Genomic DNA, 20,332 nt, shown 5'->3' on the forward strand with positions numbered 1-20,332 from the left:
CCAAGAAGATGGTCTGCCTTCTTCAGAAGAGCATCTATGGAACCAAGCAAGGTGGCAATCGCTGGAACAAGAAAATGCGCTCTGTTCTCGAGTCTATTGGATTCACCCAGTCCTACTCTGATGCCAGCATCTATATCTATGTCAAGGGTGAAGTCAGGATCATCTTGCCTGTCTTTGTTGATGACATGACCTTTGCATCGAAGTCCGCTTCTGCAATTGATCAGATCATCAAGGACTTGTCTCAGCACTTCAAGCTTCGAGACTTGGGCCCTACCACCCAGCTTCTAGGCATCAAGATTGACAGGGATCGCTCCAAGCACTCCATCACCATCTCCCAGCACCAGTACTGCCTTGACATCCTTGATCGCTTCAGCATGGCTGATTGCAAGCCTGTCTCCACTCCCATGCAGCCCAACCTTCGACTCACTCGTGCTCAGTGTCCCCAGACTGCTGATGAGACTCAGGACATGCGATCCACTCCTTACCTTGAAGCTGTAGGTGCTCTGATGTATCTTGCCACCACCACCAGGCCAGACATTGCCTACACTGTTGGCTGTTTAGCTCGATTCAACTCCAACCCTGGCCCTGCCCATTGGCAAGCTGTCAAGCACCTGCTTCGCTATCTGAAGGGCACTGCAGACTACTCCATCACCTATGCTCCTGATCCCAATTCCATGGAACTCTTCTCCACATTCTCTGATGCTGATCACGGTGGATGCAAAGACACTGGTCGCTCTACTGGTGGCTACCTGGTCAAGATTGGCCTAGGTGCTGTCTCCTGGTCGTCGAAGCTTCAAAGCATTGTGGCCTTGTCCACTACTGAAGCTGAGTACATGGCTGCAGTTGAGGCAGGCAAGGAGATCCGCTGGATGCGAAATCTCTTGTTTGAGATGGGCTTCCCTGCCACTGCACCCTCTGTCCTTAGGATCGACAACCAGAGCGCCATCTCTGTGGCCAAGCACCCAGAGCACCATGGTCGGATGAAGCAGCTTGATCTCAGCTGGTATTGGCTTCGAGATGTGGTGCACAAGGAGATTATTGCACCAGTGTTTGTGCCCACTGCTGACCAGCCAGCTGACATCCTGACCAAGGCATTGGCTCGACCCAAGGTGCAGTTGTTCTGCCAGATGATGGGACTGAGTAGCTTGAGGGGGAGCTGAGATGTGTAGAGGTGCACAATCAGGGGGGAGTGTTAGTTGTGGTGATTGAGCACCTTATGGTGCGAGTTATTTGTGATATGATGTTGCTTTCTCTATTGGACTGTCACTTAGCATGTGATGTGAATTCCTTACTTACTTAGGCAGTGTTTACACTTGTTTACATAGACTCGCCCATAGGTAGCAAGTCCTGTGTTGGTTGCTCTTCAGCAACTGACACTGGACTATAGGTATAGTACACTCATTAGTTTACACAACACAATAGCAACTGACACTGGACTATAGTCCTGTTCACTCTCATTAGCTCACTTGTGGCTTGGTTCACTTGGTTATTCTAACAATTTCATCAGTATGATACCATGCACGATCTTGATGCAGTGAGGAATATACTGTTTCTTACTGTTGGGCGTAAGCTAACTTTGAATGCCTTCTTAGATATTGGACCACAGCATCACCTATGAGGAGATGATCGGGTTTCTTTCTGAAATGGTCAAGATAGCGGAATGAGAGGAGGAACACTCAGATAGAGGCACCCCAGCCATAACGGAGGTTGCCTCCTCCTCACTGTGGGAGGAATCACATGCCAGCTTTTTCTCCCTCCTGGAAGCGGAGGTCAGTAATGACATTGACTCAAGGAGCATTCCAGAAGATAAGCTAGCCCTCCGACCCACTGATGCAGCATCGTACACACCCACCAAAGTGTTCAAGATCTCCTTGGTGCTGAACGCTGTGGCAGCAACAAGTGAGCTTCCTGAGGGCGACGTCCAGCCAGAACCCATAAACGAACCTCCTAGTAGAGCCGTCATCAAGAAATCCTCTCGTGCTCACCCCCCTGCAACCATTTCCACTGGCAACCTGCCTACCGAGGAGGGCACCATCACTGATCCTGTTGCCAATCACGCTTCCAATGCTGTGGCCGGTTCCTCCAAACGCAAGGCTCCCAAGGATGTCGATAACAATGCACGGAAGAAGTCCCATGCCAGTGAGAAGAACTCACTTGCTAATGAAGGTGGGAAGAAGTCCCACGGGGGCAAGAAGTCCATCACTAGTGACTGGGTCAAGAAATCCTGCACCAGTGATGGCGGCAAGAAAAAGTCCGTTGTCATTGGTGCAGCTGAGAAGAAGTCTGACACTTCACATTCTCGTTACAACAATGATGAAGATTATGTCCCGGGTAAGGCATCGACATCTGGGAAGAGGAAGAACTAATCTATGCACCGGTTTGAATTCTCTTTTAAAAGTATCACCAATGTTATGGGTTTGAACCTGCTGCACAGAGGATATCTTTATACTATGTTGTTGTATGATACTTACCCCTTCGTCTATTTAAGCTGATGAATCTCTTATTGATACATGTCATCCCCATACCCATCACCAGCACCCATCATTTACCATTGAGAATTTGGACTTCAAGTTAGTTTTCCGTCATTGGTTCAGAGCACGTGATCTCCCATTTCTTCCTTGGTGGTTTTCATTTAGCGTCTTGCCTTGTCAAACTGCTCAGATTATCCTGGAGCAAGGTATACATTTATCTCTTCATCAATTTTGGTATCTCACGTTGTCTCTGGCACGTTCAAGTTTCCCCAACTCCAAGATTGCACAGATTCAAGAATACGCACTACTCTGCTTAATATGCAGCCATGCACCAGATGCCTTAAATGTTTGATAAGATATACACCGCAATAATGTTGTGCTATTTCCCACACTCACCTGTTACTGCCATGGCCCTGCATATGTGCCCCGCATGCGGATGACACGACTTCAAAACTTCCAAGGGCCTCCTTTCTCATATGGGACAGGCAAAAGGGTGCCGATGGTATCATAAGGGAAAGCTAAGGGATCTTGGGAATCTGGGTACATTTAAACATGCTGTGATCCTGGACGCTCTGGTTGAGGAGGGGGAGGACATGAACGTGGATGAAGGGGATAGAGGGGTTGATGAGTGGGATCCTGAAGATGCTCAGGAAGCATGGAACCAAGAGTTATTTGACCTCATACCTATGCGGCCTCCCACAGATGATGCTCCAGCAAGATCAGAATTGCCAGAGGTGGAAGAGCCCATTCAAGGTTCATCAAGGAGGGTTCTAAATGTTGATGAAGATTGCCAAGTGGTGGTAGAGCACCCAACTGCAGGCGCTATTATGAGGGAGGGCGAAACCGTTGTTGAGAGCTGGCATAGGCACATCCTTGGGGACCGACTTCAATTTGATGGTGACGGTGATGTTGATATGGATGGCGTTGCTTCCCGAAAATACTCACCCTTTGCTTCTGAGGTTGAGTGGAGGGTAGCCCAGTGGGCAACCAAAGAAGGTGTTGGACATAAATCTCTTGACCGCCTGCTGTCAATTACAGGGGTGAGTAATATGTGACTTTACTTATCATACTCACCACTTAATTCCAAACAGGTTGTTCAGAACCTTGGCTTATCATTTCACAACTCACGCGCTATGCATCAAATCATCAATACTATTCCATCACATTCGCTTTGGCACACCACCTACCTGTCCTTTCCAGATGATCCAGAGGAACAACACATGGTCCAGTATAGGGACCCACTAGAAGCCATACGCACTTTACTGGGAAATCCTGCTCATGCAGAGACCATTGTCTACAAGCCTTGCAAGGTTTTCTCTGATAAAAGCAAGGAAAATAGGATCTATAGTGAGATGTGGACGGGAAAGTGGTGGCATGCGCTCCAGGTAAGCTGATATGAATTCAATTGACGTATAACAACAACTCACCTATTTCTAGGAACAATTACCAGAAGGCTCAGCGGTCGCACCAGTGATCATAGTGACCGATAAGACACAGCTAACCCAATTCTCTGGCAGCAAATTGGCGTACCTAGTGTATCTCACTCTTGGCAACATCCCTAGAGCCATTAGGCGTAAGCCTTCCCAACAGGCATGTATCCTAATAGGTTACCTCTCCATGGACAAGATATCAAACTCCAAACTCTGCAAGAAGGAGAAAACGTCCAGAATCCAACATTTATTCCATGACTCTATGCATACAATCCTGGAACCTTTAAAGGAGGCTAGGCATACTGGGATGGACGTGGCGGGTGGAGATGGAAAGGTCAGGAGGATACACCCTATTCTTGCCTGTTATGTGGCCGACTATCCAGAACAGTGTTTGGTCACCTGTGTGAAGTACAGGACTTGTCCCAAATGTCAGAGCCCAGTGTCAGAGCTTGGTTCCAATACACCTGGAGAACCTTGCACTCAAGCATGGACCATGGGGGAGATCAAGGACACCAAATCCAAATCCCACAACCTCCATAAATTTCACTCGCTCTGTCAATCCAAGGGAGTTTCTGGTACCGTCAAACGTCCATTCTGGGAAGGATTTCCCTATTCCAACATTCATCTCTCCATGACGCCTGATGTCCTAACTCAGCTCTTCCAACTATCTTATCTGGAGATCAGAGATGGAGTCTTACCTGCGCTCCAAGGGCTTGTGGCTGCTTGTCAGTGGCTCTGAGAAGCGTCCTGCAGACTCACAGCCTGAGGCACAGGCTGTATGGGACCTTAAGGCTGACCAAGCTGCTGGGGAACTCTATCTGGCTTGCCCATTGGAGATGAGGTCGCAGATTGATGCTATTGAAGATCATCCTGTGCTTATCTGGTCTGCCCTTGCCTCCCTGTACTCTAGACAGTGTCGTAACAGGAGAAAGAAGACCAAGAAGCTCTCCAGGAAGACTCAGAGTCTCACAGACCCCACTGCATCGCCCTCTCCCACTTCCTTTCCTATTCCTATCAACTCTGCTATCATTGAGTTTGCTGGCACTGCTTGTCTTCGCTCTTTTGACCCTTCAAGCACTATCTGTCCCCTTCAACTTGATGCTACTGTCGACTGGAATGCAGACACAGGTGCCACATCCCACATGACCCCTCATCGTCACTGGCTTCGCAATTACACTCCAAATCGCATCCCTATCAAGCTAGCTGACAACACCTTTGTCTACTCTGCTGGTGTTGGCACTGTGGTCTTCAACCCAGTCATTGATGGCAAGAGCGTTAGACCTGTCGAGTTTTCAAGAGTCTTGCATGTCCCTGACCTTTGCAACAACCTGCTCTCTGTCCTCTACCTCACTCGCCACAGTGGCTTCCATGTCACCATTGACTCCACCAAGATGTCATTTCAGCGTCCTGCAGGCACCACATTGTTTGTTGCACCCTGTCGTCCCTGTTCCTGATCCAGTCACTCCTCCTCCAGCAGCTCGTCCCAATCCACCTCCTAGACCACCATCTCCCATAGGCATTGGTGCCAGACTCCCTCGACGCAACAGGCAACCTCCCAGAGACTGGTGGAAGCTCTCTCCAGCTCAGCTAACTGATGTTGTTGATGATGAGACTGAGGATGCTGACTTTGCTCAAGGATTTGAGCTTGCATTGTCTACCAGCTCTTCCACCGAGCCATTGTCTAAAGGGAGGCATTGACTCGAGTTGATGCAGAGCAGTGGAATCAAGCAGCTCTTGAGGAACTCAATTCTCATCGCAGCAATGGGACTTGGAAACTCGTACCTAGACCAGCTGGAATCAAGGTCATTGGCTCCAAGTGGATATTCAAGGTGAAGCGCAATGCTGATGGCTCTATTGAGCGCTACAAGGGCAGACTTGTTGCCAAGGGCTACAACCAGCGTCCTGGATTTGACTATGTCGAAATATTTGCTCCAACTGTGCGTATGCCCACCATTCGTGTTGTCCTTGCTATGGCTGCCATCCATGACCTCCACCTTCGCTCCATCGACATCTCACATGCCTATCTCAATGGGGAGATGGACTGTGACGTCTACATGGAACAACCTGAAGGCTTTGCTGAAGGTGATCCAAAGAAGATGGTCTGCCTTCTTCAGAAGAGCATCTATGGAACCAAGCAAGGAGGCAATCGCTGGAACAAGAAAATGCGCTCTGTTCTGGAGTCTATTGGATTCACCCAGTCCTACTCTGATGCCAGCATCTATATCTATGTCAAGGGTGAAGTCAGGATCATCTTGCCTGTCTTTGTTGATGACATGACCTTTGCATCGAAATCTGTTAGAATAACCAAGTGAACCAAGCCACAAGTGAGCTAATGAGAGTGAACAGGACTATAGTCCAGTGTCAGTTGCTTTTGTGTTGTGTAAACTAATGAGTGTACTATACCTATAGTCCAGTGTCAGTTGCTGAAGAGCAACCAACACAGGACTTGCTACCTATGGGCGAGTCTATGTAAACAAGTGTAAACACTGCCTAAGTAAGTAAGGAATTCACATCACATGCTAAGTGAGAGTCCAATAGAGGAAGCAACATCATAACACAAATAACTCGCACCATAAGGTGCTCAATCACCACAACTAACAAAATCTGCTTCTGCAATTGATCAGATCATCAAGGACTTGTCTCAGCGCTTCAAGCTTCGAGACTTAGGCCCTACCACCCAGCTTCCAGGCATCAAGATTGACAGGAATCGCTCCAAGCACTCCATCACCATCTCCCAGCACCAGTACTGCCTTGACATCCTTGATCGCTTCAGCATGGCTGATTGCAAGCCTGTCTCCACTCCCATGCAGCCCAATCTTCGACTCACTCGTGCTCAGTGTCCCCAGACTGCTGATGAGACTCAGGACATGCGATCCACTCCTTACCTTGAAGCTGTGGGTGCTCTGATGTATCTTGCCACCACCACCAGACCAGACATTGCCTATGCTGTTGGCTGTTTAGCTCGATTCAACTCCAACCCTGGCCCTGCCCATTGGCAAGCTGTCAAGCACCTGCTCCGCTATCTGAAAGGCACTGCAGACTACTCCATCACCTATGCTCCTGATCCCAATTCCATGGAACTCTTCTCCACATTCTCTGATGCTGATCATGGTGGATGCAAAGACACTGGTCGCTCCACTGGTGGCTACCTGGTCAAGATTGGCCTTGGTGCTGTCTCCTGGTCGTCGAAGCTTCAAAGCATTGTGGCCTTGTCCACCACTGAAGCTGAGTACATGGCTGCAGTTGAGGCAGGCAAGGAGATCCGCTGGATGCGAAACCTCTTGTTTGAGATGGGCTTCCCTGCCACTGCACCTTCTGTCCTTAGGATCGACAACCAGAGCGCCATCTCTGTGGCCAAGCACCCAGAGCACCATGGTCGGATGAAGCAGCTTGATCTCAGCTGGTATTGGCTTCGAGATGTGGTGCACAAGGAGATTATTGCACCAGTATTTGTGCCCACTGCTGACCAGCCAGCTGACATCCTGACCAAGGCATTGGCTCGACCCAAGGTGCAGTTGTTCTGCCAGATGATGGGACTGAGTAGCTTGAGGGGGAGCTGAGATGTGTAGAGGTGCACAATCAGGGGGGAGTGTTAGTTGTGGTGATTGAGCACCTTATGGTGCGAGTTATTTGTGTTATGATGTTGCTTCCTCTATTGGACTCTCACTTAGCATGTGATGTGAATTCCTTACTTACTCAGGCAGTGTTTACACTTGTTTACATAGACTCACCCACAGGTAGCAAGTCCTGTGTTGGTTGCTCTTCAGCAACTGACACTGGACTATAGGTATAGTACACTCATTAGTTTACACAACACAATAGCAACTGACACTGGACTATAGTCCTGTTCACTCTCATTAGCTCACTTGTGGCTTGGTTCACTTGGTTATTCTAACAAACATTTGACAAGATGGCGCCTTTCTGCAATCCTATTTTCAAGGATCTCTTTATTTCCCAGTGGTTTGGTGTCAAGGGTGAGGGAATATGCTTTGCTGACGCCTTCAAGCACATCCCCCATACCACTTTGGCTCTTATAGCCACAGCGGTGAGATTTAATTTCTTCATACAATCCTGTAATTTAATTAATGTAGGTTGAGTGCGCCCTCAACTCCTGGCATAATGGAACAAGGTCCCAAGTCAAATTCAGTGAGATGCAATTCCGTGCAAGGTGAGTAGCTCTTTGCTGGTTTTGTGATCCTAACACCATCTCATACACATCCAGATATCAATTTTACGCCAACAAGCTGGAGCGCATGCAAAAGGACTGTCCTCACTGGATGAAACAATTCAAGAAGGAACTATATGACAGTATTTGGTATACGCATTCTTTCTACATTAACATCTAGCTTCTAATGTACACCAACAGTAAAGAATCTGGCCATGAGTTGCTAGCGCCTCAGATGGATGATGAGGGTAGTGGTATTGAGGAGACCTATGCGGACATGGAAAAATCAGCTTTGTCCAGGATGGAAGGGAGCAGTGAAGGGAGGGTTGATGACAATGTTAGCACATGACCCTCTTAGCTTATATACCGTTTTCAATATAGTACATTGCAATGATCTATTATCGCTTTTGACGCTCCATGGCTAAATAAAATATTAAGGGAACTGTTGCATCTATTACATCTCTTATAGCTTTTGACACTCCATGGATAAGCAAAATATTAAGGGAACTGTGGCATTTATTACAACTGTTCTAAGCAATTCTAAGCATAGCACCTCTAGAAGGTATGGAGACTGTGGATGCTATGTCAACTATGGAGTTTTGGTATATTTTGTCCAGCTATATCGCACTCTATAATAGGCACTTATCTGTAGATCCTATGGTTGCCCTGGGTACCTATTGTGACTATATAAAGCTATATAGAGCTATATAACAGAACAGTTTTTCCTGATGAGGTAGGCAGGAGAGCCCAGATGGTGTGGAAAGGGTGAGTGGGAAAGCCCAGATAGTAATAGAGGGGCCGATGGGAGAGCCTGAAGAGTATAGACAGAGTTAGTGGGAAGGCCCAGATGGTGGTAGAGGGGTAGGTGGGAGAGCCCAGATGCTATGGAAAGTGTCATATACTGGATCCAACCGCTTCAATATCATTCACATCTGCTCTGCCTGACCCTATACCATTCCACTCTCCTCTTACTTCCACTCCACTCATTCCCTGCCCCAGCACATCCACTCCACCGCCTCATCAGTTACTTCCTGTATCAGTTCCATTCAACTGGAACCATTTCCCCATTAGGTATATACTTCCCCCTTCAGTACATAGTTAATCCTCTCAGATCACTGGTTATTCCTATAACCGTCCAATTATTGATCTGTCACATGCATACTGATATCTACTCTGACTTGTATGTTTTCCCTGTGATCATACTTACAAATTGTATACTCAGCACATAGCCTTATGCTATGTATTACTGATCACTGCCTCTTTACCTAGAGTATATAACATATCCTGTACTTAGCTTGTAGTTTCCTTAGTCTTAATATTACTTGTCTTCTTCAGTTTCTACTGAGGGAATTCTCTGTAGGACTTGCTCAACTCTGGACACAAGTTTCATCTTGTTGTTGCTTCCACTCCTCTGACTTGGAGCCATGCTCTAAGTCATTACCTCTTGTCCCCCTCCGTCCAATATACTTTACATCCAATCCCCTTTGATCCCTTCCACCTCCAACTTACTTCCTCTGCCTCTCCACCTGCATACTAGTTGGCCTGCCGCTAGTAACCTTTACTTCCCCAACCCTCAAGTGGACCAAAGTGGTTCACTCATTGGTCCCACTCCAAATTTGGGGCATGTACTCAGCTAAGGGTGCAGCACAAAAGCTGAAGCCAAGCCCCAACCCCTCCACTTCTCCATCCAAGCATAGTACCTAACAGGAAAGGGTGAGTGGGAGAGCCCAGATAGTAATAGAGGGGCAGATGAGAGAGCCTGAAGAGTATAGACTGAGTCAGTGGGAAAGCCCAGATAGTAATAGAAGGGCAGACAGGAGACCTAATCTAGTCTTCTCTCATCTCCCATATGACTATACAGTGACCTGTACCATACTGTCAAGGACATTGTGCACACCGTATAACATATAGTACAATAAGAGAAGTATCCATAAGGTCCCTATACATTGTATGATCATAACCATATGTAGTTACAGTGACTAGCTCTAGTAATAATGTTAAGGAAAGACATGCATCTTCCAATTCACTGTTTAGACATCATATTGTTCAATGACCTAATTTTATTTTACATGTATATTGTCATATACCAGATTCAACCACTCCCAATATTGTTCATAGACATCCCTACCGCTGGTCCAACCCCCTATTTCCCCATCTACTCCATCCCTCCTTCTCCAACAAATACATAAAGTGTATCTCAGCAGGACTATCCCTGCTACCTTTGCCTGACTCCGCTCCGCTCCTCCAACACTAGCCCTATTTCCTCCAACACTATACCCCTACCATCCGACCCTATCTGGAGCTCCACTCCTCCACCCTATTAGTCCGCCCGATCCTACTCCTACTCCCTCCACCATCTCCACTTTTCCGACCCATGTGGTTCCTTCAGTTTCTCTTGTGTCACTCCACCCGACTATTGGTCTGCCCGACCACCTCACCGGTCCACTCCTAGACTAGGAACCACTCAACTGGTCCTATCTCCTTTTAGTATCATAGTTCCTCCTTTCAGATCACCAGTAATCCCTATACCCGAGTGATTATTGATCTGTTGTGTACATACTGTTCTCCGAGCCCCTTTCTCATATGTCTCAGTCATCTTTCTAGTAATTCTGTACACTCAGCACATAGCATTCTGCTATGCTATGCTACTTACTTAGAGTATATAAACATATGTACATCTGTCTGTAGATCTTTAGTCTGAATATTACCTTTTCTAAGCCCTGCTCTCTTGTTCCTATTCTTGGGCGAAACCCTTGACAACTCCTGTCTGCTGGCCTAGGGGATTGACTCCCTAGGTCGGCCGCCTTCTCCACTCATCTGAATTCCCATGCCTCAGCCGCCTTTCCCATGCATCAGACTTGTGGCCAATACTCTCATACATCTGTCCTCTCCATCTCCACTCTGCTTTAGACTTCACCTGAGCAGTCCTATCCGCCCCACTTCTACTGTTACCTCCAACTGCAGTAGTCCTCCACCTCTCTCCTGTTGGGCAGACCAACCTCCATCCAACGTTCCCATGCTCATCTAGTAGTCTGTCGGTCCTCCTTTGGAGGACCTTCACTTCAACGTCCTGTTGGAGCTTGTAGAACTCAAGTCAGACTACAATCCAAAATTAGGGGCATGTACTTGGATAAGGGGCGCAGCACATGAGCTGAAGCCAAGCCCCTTGGACTCCGCCTTACCCCTGAGCACAGTCTTAATATATATCATCTGCCTTGCATATGTATATACTTACTACTGCTTTCTATCAATGTACAAATTGTGGATTTCAATGTCCTGAAAATGTTTGAAAAAGGACCCCTGTCACTCATATTTATCATGGGAAAGCCCACCTAATAAATGCACTGGGATGTCCCAGAGACATACTGAAGTGATCCCAGATGGGATTGGGAAATATCAGAAATGGGTACTAGGGATAGCCCAGATACTTTGTGTAGTGTGGACTGGGACATCCCAGTACATAGGGTAAAATATTGGGAATACCATCCTAGAACACACCCACTAGGTCCTTTGCTAGTCACAAACCAATAGATCTAAGAAGTCTTTTTAAGTGGTTGACTGAAGTGGTTACTGGTGGATGGGGCATCAATGGTTCTATGGGCTAACTTCGTGTGTGTAGCTTTATCAACCAAGATTCACTCTCCTTTGTTGCTCTTGGCTCCTTTCTGCTCCCTTTGTTTTGTAGGTGAATGTTGGCATTCATACAATGATGGAAGCACCTGTTAGGTACTGTGCTCAGATGAAGAAGTGGAGGGGTCGGGGCTTGGCTTCAGCTCTTTCACTGTGCCCTTAGCCGAGTCCATGCCCAAAATTTGGAGTGGGATCAACATTGTCCAATGATAGGACAAATGGACTGCTTTGGTCTGCTTGGGGGTCAGGGAAGTAAAGGTTACTAGCAGCAGGCCAACTAGTATGTGGTGGAGAGGTGGAGGAAGTAAGTCAGAGGCAGAAGGGATCAAAGGGAATTGGTTGGAGCGGAGGGTCGGAGGTGACAACAAGGTGAAACTTGTGCCCAGAGGAGGCAAGGTCCTACTGAGAATTCTCACAAGTAGTAACTGCAAGAAGACAAGTAATATTAAGACTGGGGAAAATATCTAAGTACAGGATATGTTATATACTTCTATGTATGAGGCAGTGATCAGGATAACTATGTTGTAAAGCTATGTACCAAGGATATAGTTTGTAAGTACTTTACACAGGCGAAGACATAAGTCGGAGTGGATATTAATATGTACGCATTGGATCAGTGATCGAGCGGTAATAGGAATTACCGGTGATCCGGAAGTAAGGGTCCATGTACCGAAGGGAGAAGCATGTATCTAAAAGGGGAAAGTGGATCCAGTTGAATGGAGACGTTATGGAAGGGGACCAGTTGGGTGGTCGAGCGAAAGCATAGAAGCGGAGTGTGGACTGTGATTGGACGGAGCGGAGGATGGATGGAAAGCAGAGTGGATATCAATATCGGAGCGGTTGGATCAGGTATATGACAGGGACAAGAGGTAAAGACTTAGAGCACAGCTCTAAGTCAGAGCAGAGGAGTGGAGGTAACAACAAGATGAGACTTGTGTCTGGAGTTGAGCAAAGTCCTATGGAGAATTCCCACAGTAGAAACTGGAGAAGACAAGTAATATTTCTGGAGTTGAGCAAAGTCCTATGGAGAATTCCCACAGTAGAAACTGGAGAAGACAAGTAATATTAAGACTAAGGAAAATACAAGCTAAGTACAGGATATGTTATATACTCTAGGTAAAGAGGCAGTGATCAGTAATACATAGCACAAGGCTATGTGCTTAGTATACAATTTGTAAGTATGACTACAGAGGAAAACATACAAGTCAGGGTGGATATCAATATGTACGCGATGGATCAGTAATCGGGCAGCTATAGGAATAACCGATGATCCAAGAAGTAAGAGCTATGTACTGAAGGGGGAAGTATATACCTGAATGGGGAAAGGGGTCCAGTTGAATGGAACCGATACAGGAAGTAAGCCGACCAAGGTGGTGGAGCAGGTGCGCTGGGGCAGGGAATGAGCAGAGTGGAAGTAAGGGGAAAGCAGATGATAGGATCAGGGGGAGCAGATATCAATGATGTCGGAGCAGTGTTAGAGACCGTGCTTGGATGGAGAAGCAGAGGGGTTGGGGCTTGACTTCAGCTCTTGTGCTGCACCCTTAGCCAAGTACGTGCCCCAAATTTGGAGTGGATCCAACGATGTCCGATGATAGGATGGGTGGACCGCTTTGGTCCACTTGGTGGGTCAGGAAGTAAGTGCTGCTAGCGGTAATCCAACTAGGAGCAGAGCAGAGGAGGTGGAGGGAGTTTATTGGGACAGAGGGGAGCAAGGGGATGGAATGATGAGGTCGGAGAGGTAAGAGTAAGTACTTAGAGCGCGGCTCTAAGTCGGAGCAGAGGGTCAGAGGTGACGACAAGGTAAACTTGTGTCTGGAGAGGGAGCAAAGTCCTATGGAGAATTCCCACTAGTAGAGACAGTGGGAAGACAAGTAATATTAAGACTGGGGAGTAGCTATGTACAGGAGGTGTTTTTATATACTTCTATCTAGGAGGCAGTGACTAGTAGTCCTTGGTATGAGGCTATGTACTCAGTATACAATTCGTAAGTGAACACAGGTGGAAAACATATGTCGGAGCGGATATCAATATGTATGCATCGGATCAGTTAGTCGAGCGGTTATTGGAAGTACCGGTGATCCAGGAAGTAAGTACTAAGTGCAAATGGGGAAAGTATATACCTAAATGGGGAAAGGAGTTTACAGTAGAATGGACTATGTGGAAGACAACTGATGAGGTGGTTGAGTGGAACTGTAGGAGCCAATGCAGGAGCCGACTGGGTCAGGCAGAGGGCGGGCAGAGTGGAGATGGTAGGAAAGCAGGGGAAGTATGAGGTCAGGCAGAGCAGATACTGATATCGGAGGAGCGGTCGGATCAGGTATATGACAGATCGGGGTGGTGAAACAATCCTTGAGAAGGAAACTGTTGGGTCATAACTGATGCACTCTGAACTCCCAAACTTGATAGCAGCCATGATGTGTAAAAATGCACTGGGTTGCATGTAAATATTGAAACAAGGGGATACAGCACCACCAGAGTGGTCATACATCAGGACTCTAAGGTAGCGATATGTGTCTGTGAATGATAATATGAGAGCGAAGCACCTCCAGGGCTGTTCACTCATCATAATATAGGCATGGGTATCTGTGGCCTTCCCAAGTTGCATTGCAGGCTGGTATCAACTGTGCATGAGTTCAGTTGATACCCTAATGTTTCCCCACTTTGCTGATATGTTGCCAGATAGAATGAGATCTGGCTTGCGCTTGATGTCACTGTCAGGCAATGGCTTCTGTGCATTGGCTGCACTCCATGTGCCATTTGCAAATTGCATTGCTACTGGTTTGGGCTGCAACAACGCCAAGCAGCCAGCCAGAGCATTGAGAAATGCTGCCACAATTCCTTCATAAGTTGCTTGCTGTGTGACATTGCCCTCCAACTCAACCTGAGCTGGAGGGTTACTACCATTTGCAGGGGGGTCAACTGGGAGAGCCTAGTTCCAAGTCTTCACTTCAGTGTCATACAGTGGCACTAGGGTATCTGGTGATGTTTCACTGAATTTCTTGTTGATGCGTTGGTTGTGATAAAGGATTTTTCTGAAAGGCATTTTAAGGTCACATGCATCAGGAAGAGGAATCATGAAAGACTGGAATATTTGGGAAAGTAGGTGTCTTAGTGGTTGTGAGGCCTTTGGTGCATCCTTGTGAGTGACCAGACAATTAAGCTCATTGGACATGATCTTGTTCATAGTAGGGACATTGTTGGCGTCGGGGGTGGACAGCAATGATGATGATTTGATTCCGTTGTCAACCATCCTGAAAAAGAATGCCATTTTTTTGTACAAAAATAGCGGGACAACTGGGCTTACCATGTGTTAAGACTGTGCTCAGGGGTAAAGCGGAGTCTGAGGGGCTTGGCTTCAGCTCATGTGCTGCGCCCCTTACCCAAGTGTGTGCCCCTAATTTCGGAATGTAGTCCAACACGAGTTCTATGAGTTCCGATAGGACGTCGGGATGGGGGTCCTCTGAAGGAGGACCGACGGACTACTAGGTGAGCATGGAAAAGTTGGGCGGGGTTGTTCCGCCCGACAGGAGGGAGGTGGGAGACTACTGTGGTCAGAACTAACAGTAGAAGTGGAGCAGAAGGAACTGCTTGGATGAAGTCCAAAGCAGAGCAGAATGGAGGGGACGGATGCGAGAGTGCGGGGTCTAGTTCTGAGGCACAGGAAGTCGGAGGAACGGAGGAACGGAGGAACGGAGGAACGGAGGAACGGAGGAACGGAGGAACGGAGGAACGGAGGAACGGAGGAACGGAGGAACGGAGGAACGGAGGAACGGAGGAACGGAGGAACGGAGGAACGGAGGAACGGAGGAACGGAGGAAGGAACGAGACGGAGGACGGAGTAACGGAAGAACGAGGAACGGAGGAGGAGGAACGGAGGAACGGGAAGGAAACAGGAACGGAGGAAGGAGGACGGAGGAACGGAGGACGGAGGAACGGAGGAACCGAGAAGGAGGAACGGGAAGAGAACGGGAACGGAGAACGAGAAAACGGAGGAACGGAGAACGCGAACGGAAACGGAGGAACCGGAGGAACGGAGGAACGAGGAACGAGGGAACGGAGGAACGGAGGAACGGAGGAACGGAGGAACGGAGGAACGAGGAACGGAGGAACGGAGGAACGGAGGATGGCTGACCTAGGGAGTCAATCCCCTAGGCCAGCTTTTAACAGGAGTTGACTAGGATCAGGCCCAAGTCAGAGAACAGAAGTGCAGGGCTTAGAAAAGGTAATATTCAGACTGAGTACCTACAGACAAATGTACATATGTTTATACACTCTAAGTGGTGAGCATAGCATAGCAGAAGGCTATGTGCTGAGTGTACAGGATTACAATAGGATGACTGAGACATACTAGAATAAGGCTCAGGAACAGTATGTACACGACAGATCAGAATCGCTAGGGTATAAGGATTACCGGTGATCCGAAAAGCGGAACCATGATACTAAACGGGGATAGGACCAGTTGAGTGGTTCCTAGTCTAGGAGTGGACTGGTGAGGCGGTCGGACGGACTAATAGTCGGGTGGGACAGGACAAGTGGAACTGAGCGGGTCGTAAAAGCAGAGGGAGTAGGAGTAGGATCGGGCGGAACCCCAGATAGGGTCGGATGGAAGGGGTATGGTGTCAGAGGACATAGGGGTAGTGTCGGAAGAGCGGAACAGGGTCGGGCGGAGGTAGCAGGGCTAATCCTGCTGAGATGCACTTCGTGCATTGTCAGAGAAGGAGGAATGGAGCAGATGGGGAAACAGGGGGTCGGACCAGCAGTGGGGATGTTCACAGGTGGTATTGGAGGTGCTCGGATCCAGTATATGACACCATGCCACATAGTGCCCATCAAAGTTCAGTCCAGTGATCTAAGAATAAAACAGACTAGAATAACCATAGGCTAGACACTCATGACTCACCTGACTTGAACATTGCATATGAAAAGTAAAAAAGGTAACTCTACATCAAAGCTACATGGAAAGAGTTGTCCCAATACCTGTTGAGCCAAAACTGTGAAGCATGTTCCATGCTATGAAACAGGGTGAGGTGGTTGTCCGCACTTACACTGAAGCGAGGGACAAGGTTGACAGGTGCTCTGAGCTGCACCACAGGTATGATATCACCCACCCAAGTACCATTTGAACGCTTCACTCATTTGAGCAAGTGAAGCTGCGTACTTGGCTCACGATCATTGGTACTGGAGCTTTTGGGAACAATGTCAAAGTGATGCATGTATACCAGAAAGTGGTCCTTCCATGACTAATTTGTGCCACTCTTTCCGATGGGACACATGATAAGTCTGATTTGACCAATAGTATGACCTATGACTTAATGGTAAGTAAATATTCAGCACAATATAAGAATAATGTACCACAAAGACCATCTGTGTGCCATAAGCATCTCACCTCATTGTTGATGATCACTGTGTCATACCAGCCAGAGGTCCAGGGATCAGAAGTGGGTGCACAATTGAGGGTCTGTGGAGGCTGTATGATGCTAATATTGTGGAAATCAGTATCCTGCAGCCAAAGCTTACATCACCAAAACTTCAAAAATCTGATATTGCCTGATTAGGTTGTGAGAATTTTTTTTGCATCACGGGTGGCATTAGCTGCGCACATGACGTCAGATGAAAACAATGCTCGATCATAATGCTAAGACGTGCTTGCACTATTTCGCCACTCATATCAATATGCCATTCACATGCTATTCACCTGTAAGACTGCCATTGAAATGCTAAGGTAGCTGTAATTCTGATGATGATATGATACACTGAATAGTCATCTGGCGAGTAATGGTACAATCACAAGGCACCATACCCCTCCTGTGTGAGGACATCATCATTAAGTTCCTCCCCTTTGTCAGCCCTAACCCTGTCCTCCTCCTCACTATCATTCTCACCCTCACTGCCCTCGTCGCTATCCTGGTCACTGCCCTCATCCCCATCCTCATCAACTTCACCATCAATGTCCCCATCATCTGTCGGCTCAGCGACAACAAAATCTTCAGTGTTGCCATCATCCACGCTAGCACCATCACTCCAGAGAAGTTCATCCAGATCTCGCGTCATCTTGTGACCCACCCCTCCTCCTCAGAATTGCATAAACATATCCCGATCTACGAAACTAAAAGTATAGTTTAGAATGTTGAATAGCATACTAATATAGCACGAAATAATACATACTGGTTCTGTTAGGTACCGTGCCGGCTCAGGAAGCAGAGGGGTCGGGGCTTGGCTTCAGCTCTTGCGCTGCGCCCTTAGCTGAGTACATACCCCAAATTTGGAGCGGGTCCGACGTTGTCCAATGGTAGGACAAGAGGTCCACTTAGGTCCACTTTTGAGGGTTGGGAGGTAAGAGCTACTGGCAGCAGGCCGACTAGGAGCGGAGTGGGGAAGGCAGAGGATAATGCGGAGGGTGGAGAGGAGCAGGGGGAATACTTGATAGGAGCGGGGAAGGCGGAAGACAATGCGGAGGGTGGAAAGGAGCAGGGGGAATACTTGACAGGGGTGGAGAAGTAAAGAGGAGACTTAAAGCACAGCTCTAAGTCGGAGTGGAGGGTCGGAGGTGACAACAAGATGAAACTTGTGTCCAGAGGAGGCAAGGTCCTACTGAGAATTCTCACAAGTAGAAACTGCAAGAAGACAAGTAATATTAAGACTGAGGAAAATATCTAAGCACAGGATATGTTATATACTTCTAGGTATGAGGCATTGATCAGGAAGACTATGTTGTAAGGCTATGTACCAAGGATATAATTTGTAAGTACTTTACACAGGTGAAGACATATGTCAGAGCGGATATCAATATGTACGTGTTGGATCAGTGATTGAGCGGTAAGAGGAATTACTGGTGATCCAGAAGTAAGGGTCTATGTACCAAAGGGGAAAGTATATACCCAAAAGGGGAAAGAGGTTCCGGTTGAATGGGGACGTTATGGAAGGGGACCGGTTGGGCAGTCGAGCGAAAGCGTAGGGGCAGATGCAGATGATGATTGGATGGAGCGGAGGATGGATGGAGCAGAGATGGTCGGAAAGTGGAGTGGACATTAATATCGGAGCGGTCAGATCAGGTATATGACAGGTTCACATAAAAGTACATGAAGTCCATGTCCTTGTCTTCAGGTGGACGGACAAATGAAGGTCCAAGTCAAGTGTCAGTCTGTCCATATGAAAATCCAGGAATTAACTGAACTCCTTGGATCACTTGATCGGGGTCGACAAAGCCGAAGCTGTCAGGATCATCATGTTTGAAAAACCCAACACAATGGAGTCATTTAGCAGACCACCCGGCTGTCATGTACCTGATCTGACCGCTCCAATATCAATATCCCCTCCGCTTTCCGACCACCTTCGCTCCTTCCATTCTCTGCTCTGTCCAATCATTATCCACATCTGCCCCTATGTTTCCGCTCGACTGCCCAACCGGTCCCCTTCCATAATGCCTCCATTCAACTGGAACTGCTTTCCCCTTTTAGGTATATACTTTCCCCTTTGGTACATAGACCCTTACTTCCGGATCACCAGTAATTCCTCTTACCGCTCAATCACTGATCCAACGCGTACATATTGATATCCGCTCTGACTTATGTCTTCACCTGTGTAAGTACTTACAAATTATATCCTTGGTACATAGCTTTACAACATAGTTATCCTGATCACTGCCTCATACTTAGAAGTATATAACATATCCTGTACTTAGATATTTTCTTCAGTCTTAATATTACTTGTCTTCTTGCAGTTACTACTTGTGAGAATTCTCAGTAGGACCTTGCCTCCTCTGGACACAAGTTTCATCTTGTTGTCACCTCCGACCCTCCGCTCTGACTTAGAGCCGTGCTCTAAGTCTTCTCTTTACCTCTCCGCTCCTATCAAGCATTACCCCTGCTTCCTCTCCACCCTCTACACTATCCCCCGCCTTATCTGCTCCACTCCTAGTCGGCCCGCCACTAGTAGCTCTTACCCCCCGACCCTCAAAGCGGACCTAAGCGGTCCACTTGTCCTACCATCAGACAACGTCAGACCCGCTCCAAATTTGGGGCACACACTCGGCTAAGGGCGCAGCGCAAGAGCTGAAGCCAAGCCCTGACCCCTCTGCCTCTTGAGCCGGCACGGTACCTAACACTGGCTTGGAAGGTGATGTCTCGTCCAAACCAGAGCACAAATAACACGTGCATGTGAGTAGGTGCTGTTTGAGGCATGGCACCTGGGCCATAGTGCCACACATTGACATGGTAAATCTTGATAATGCGTGCATACCAATAAGGATGTCAGTCTTTGTCGTCCTCATACGACAACACCATAATGTTAGCACAAGTTCACGGGTTCATTGAGTCTTGCTCTCTGTGAAAGTCATATGCCATGTAGTTGATGCGAAGGACGCTATGTTCAAAGAGTTGGTTAGCGAAGATCACCTGACTCCTGTCCTCACCAGAGAACTCATCCTCATCCCTGGAATATTCAAGGCCACACAATCTGGCTAACAGGTGGTTCTTCAACCTTGGAATGAAGTCCTTTAAAATCATGTTAATAGATCTCACAAACACCAATAATCCATACTTGCCTTGATCGCTGGGTCATCTGTGAGTTCACCAAGCCATGCAGTCATATCATACAACAATTTAGGATATTTGGAGATATGGTAATGGGTGGCGAGA

The 20,332-nt window shown here is 47.6% G+C and overlaps 4 protein-coding genes across 4 annotated transcripts; all 4 read left to right on the top strand.

Moving 5' to 3' along the window:
• Window positions 1–1,737: 1,737 nt before the first annotated feature.
• EDB91DRAFT_1086209 (uncharacterized protein) lies at window positions 1,738–2,366 on the top strand (the record flags this gene model as incomplete). Its single annotated transcript, XM_041316005.1, has 2 exons — window positions 1,738–1,769; window positions 1,793–2,366. 2 exons carry the CDS (start codon window positions 1,738–1,740, stop codon window positions 2,364–2,366), a joined length of 606 nt encoding a protein of 201 aa, XP_041172029.1.
• A 554-nt stretch (window positions 2,367–2,920) lies between these two features.
• EDB91DRAFT_1060787 (uncharacterized protein) lies at window positions 2,921–3,865 on the top strand (the record flags this gene model as incomplete). Its single annotated transcript, XM_041314376.1, has 2 exons — window positions 2,921–3,511; window positions 3,563–3,865. Coding segments are annotated over 2 exons (894 nt in total), but the record flags the coding sequence as incomplete, so codon positions are not given.
• Window positions 3,866–4,268: 403 nt separating this feature from the next.
• EDB91DRAFT_1025443 (uncharacterized protein) lies at window positions 4,269–4,565 on the top strand (the record flags this gene model as incomplete). Its single annotated transcript, XM_041312627.1, has 1 exon — window positions 4,269–4,565. A coding segment is annotated over one exon (297 nt), but the record flags the coding sequence as incomplete, so codon positions are not given.
• A 3,246-nt stretch (window positions 4,566–7,811) lies between these two features.
• EDB91DRAFT_1253636 (uncharacterized protein) lies at window positions 7,812–8,415 on the top strand (the record flags this gene model as incomplete). Its single annotated transcript, XM_041323683.1, has 4 exons — window positions 7,812–7,946; window positions 7,993–8,069; window positions 8,124–8,216; window positions 8,268–8,415. 4 exons carry the CDS (start codon window positions 7,812–7,814, stop codon window positions 8,413–8,415), a joined length of 453 nt encoding a protein of 150 aa, XP_041172032.1.
• Window positions 8,416–20,332: the final 11,917 nt, after the last annotated feature.

The sequence above is a fragment of the Suillus paluster genome, assembly GCF_016628075.1.
Source record: "Suillus paluster strain FC165 chromosome Unknown EDB91scaffold_89, whole genome shotgun sequence".
In the NCBI taxonomy this organism is placed as follows: Eukaryota; Fungi; Basidiomycota; class Agaricomycetes; order Boletales; family Suillaceae; genus Suillus; species Suillus paluster.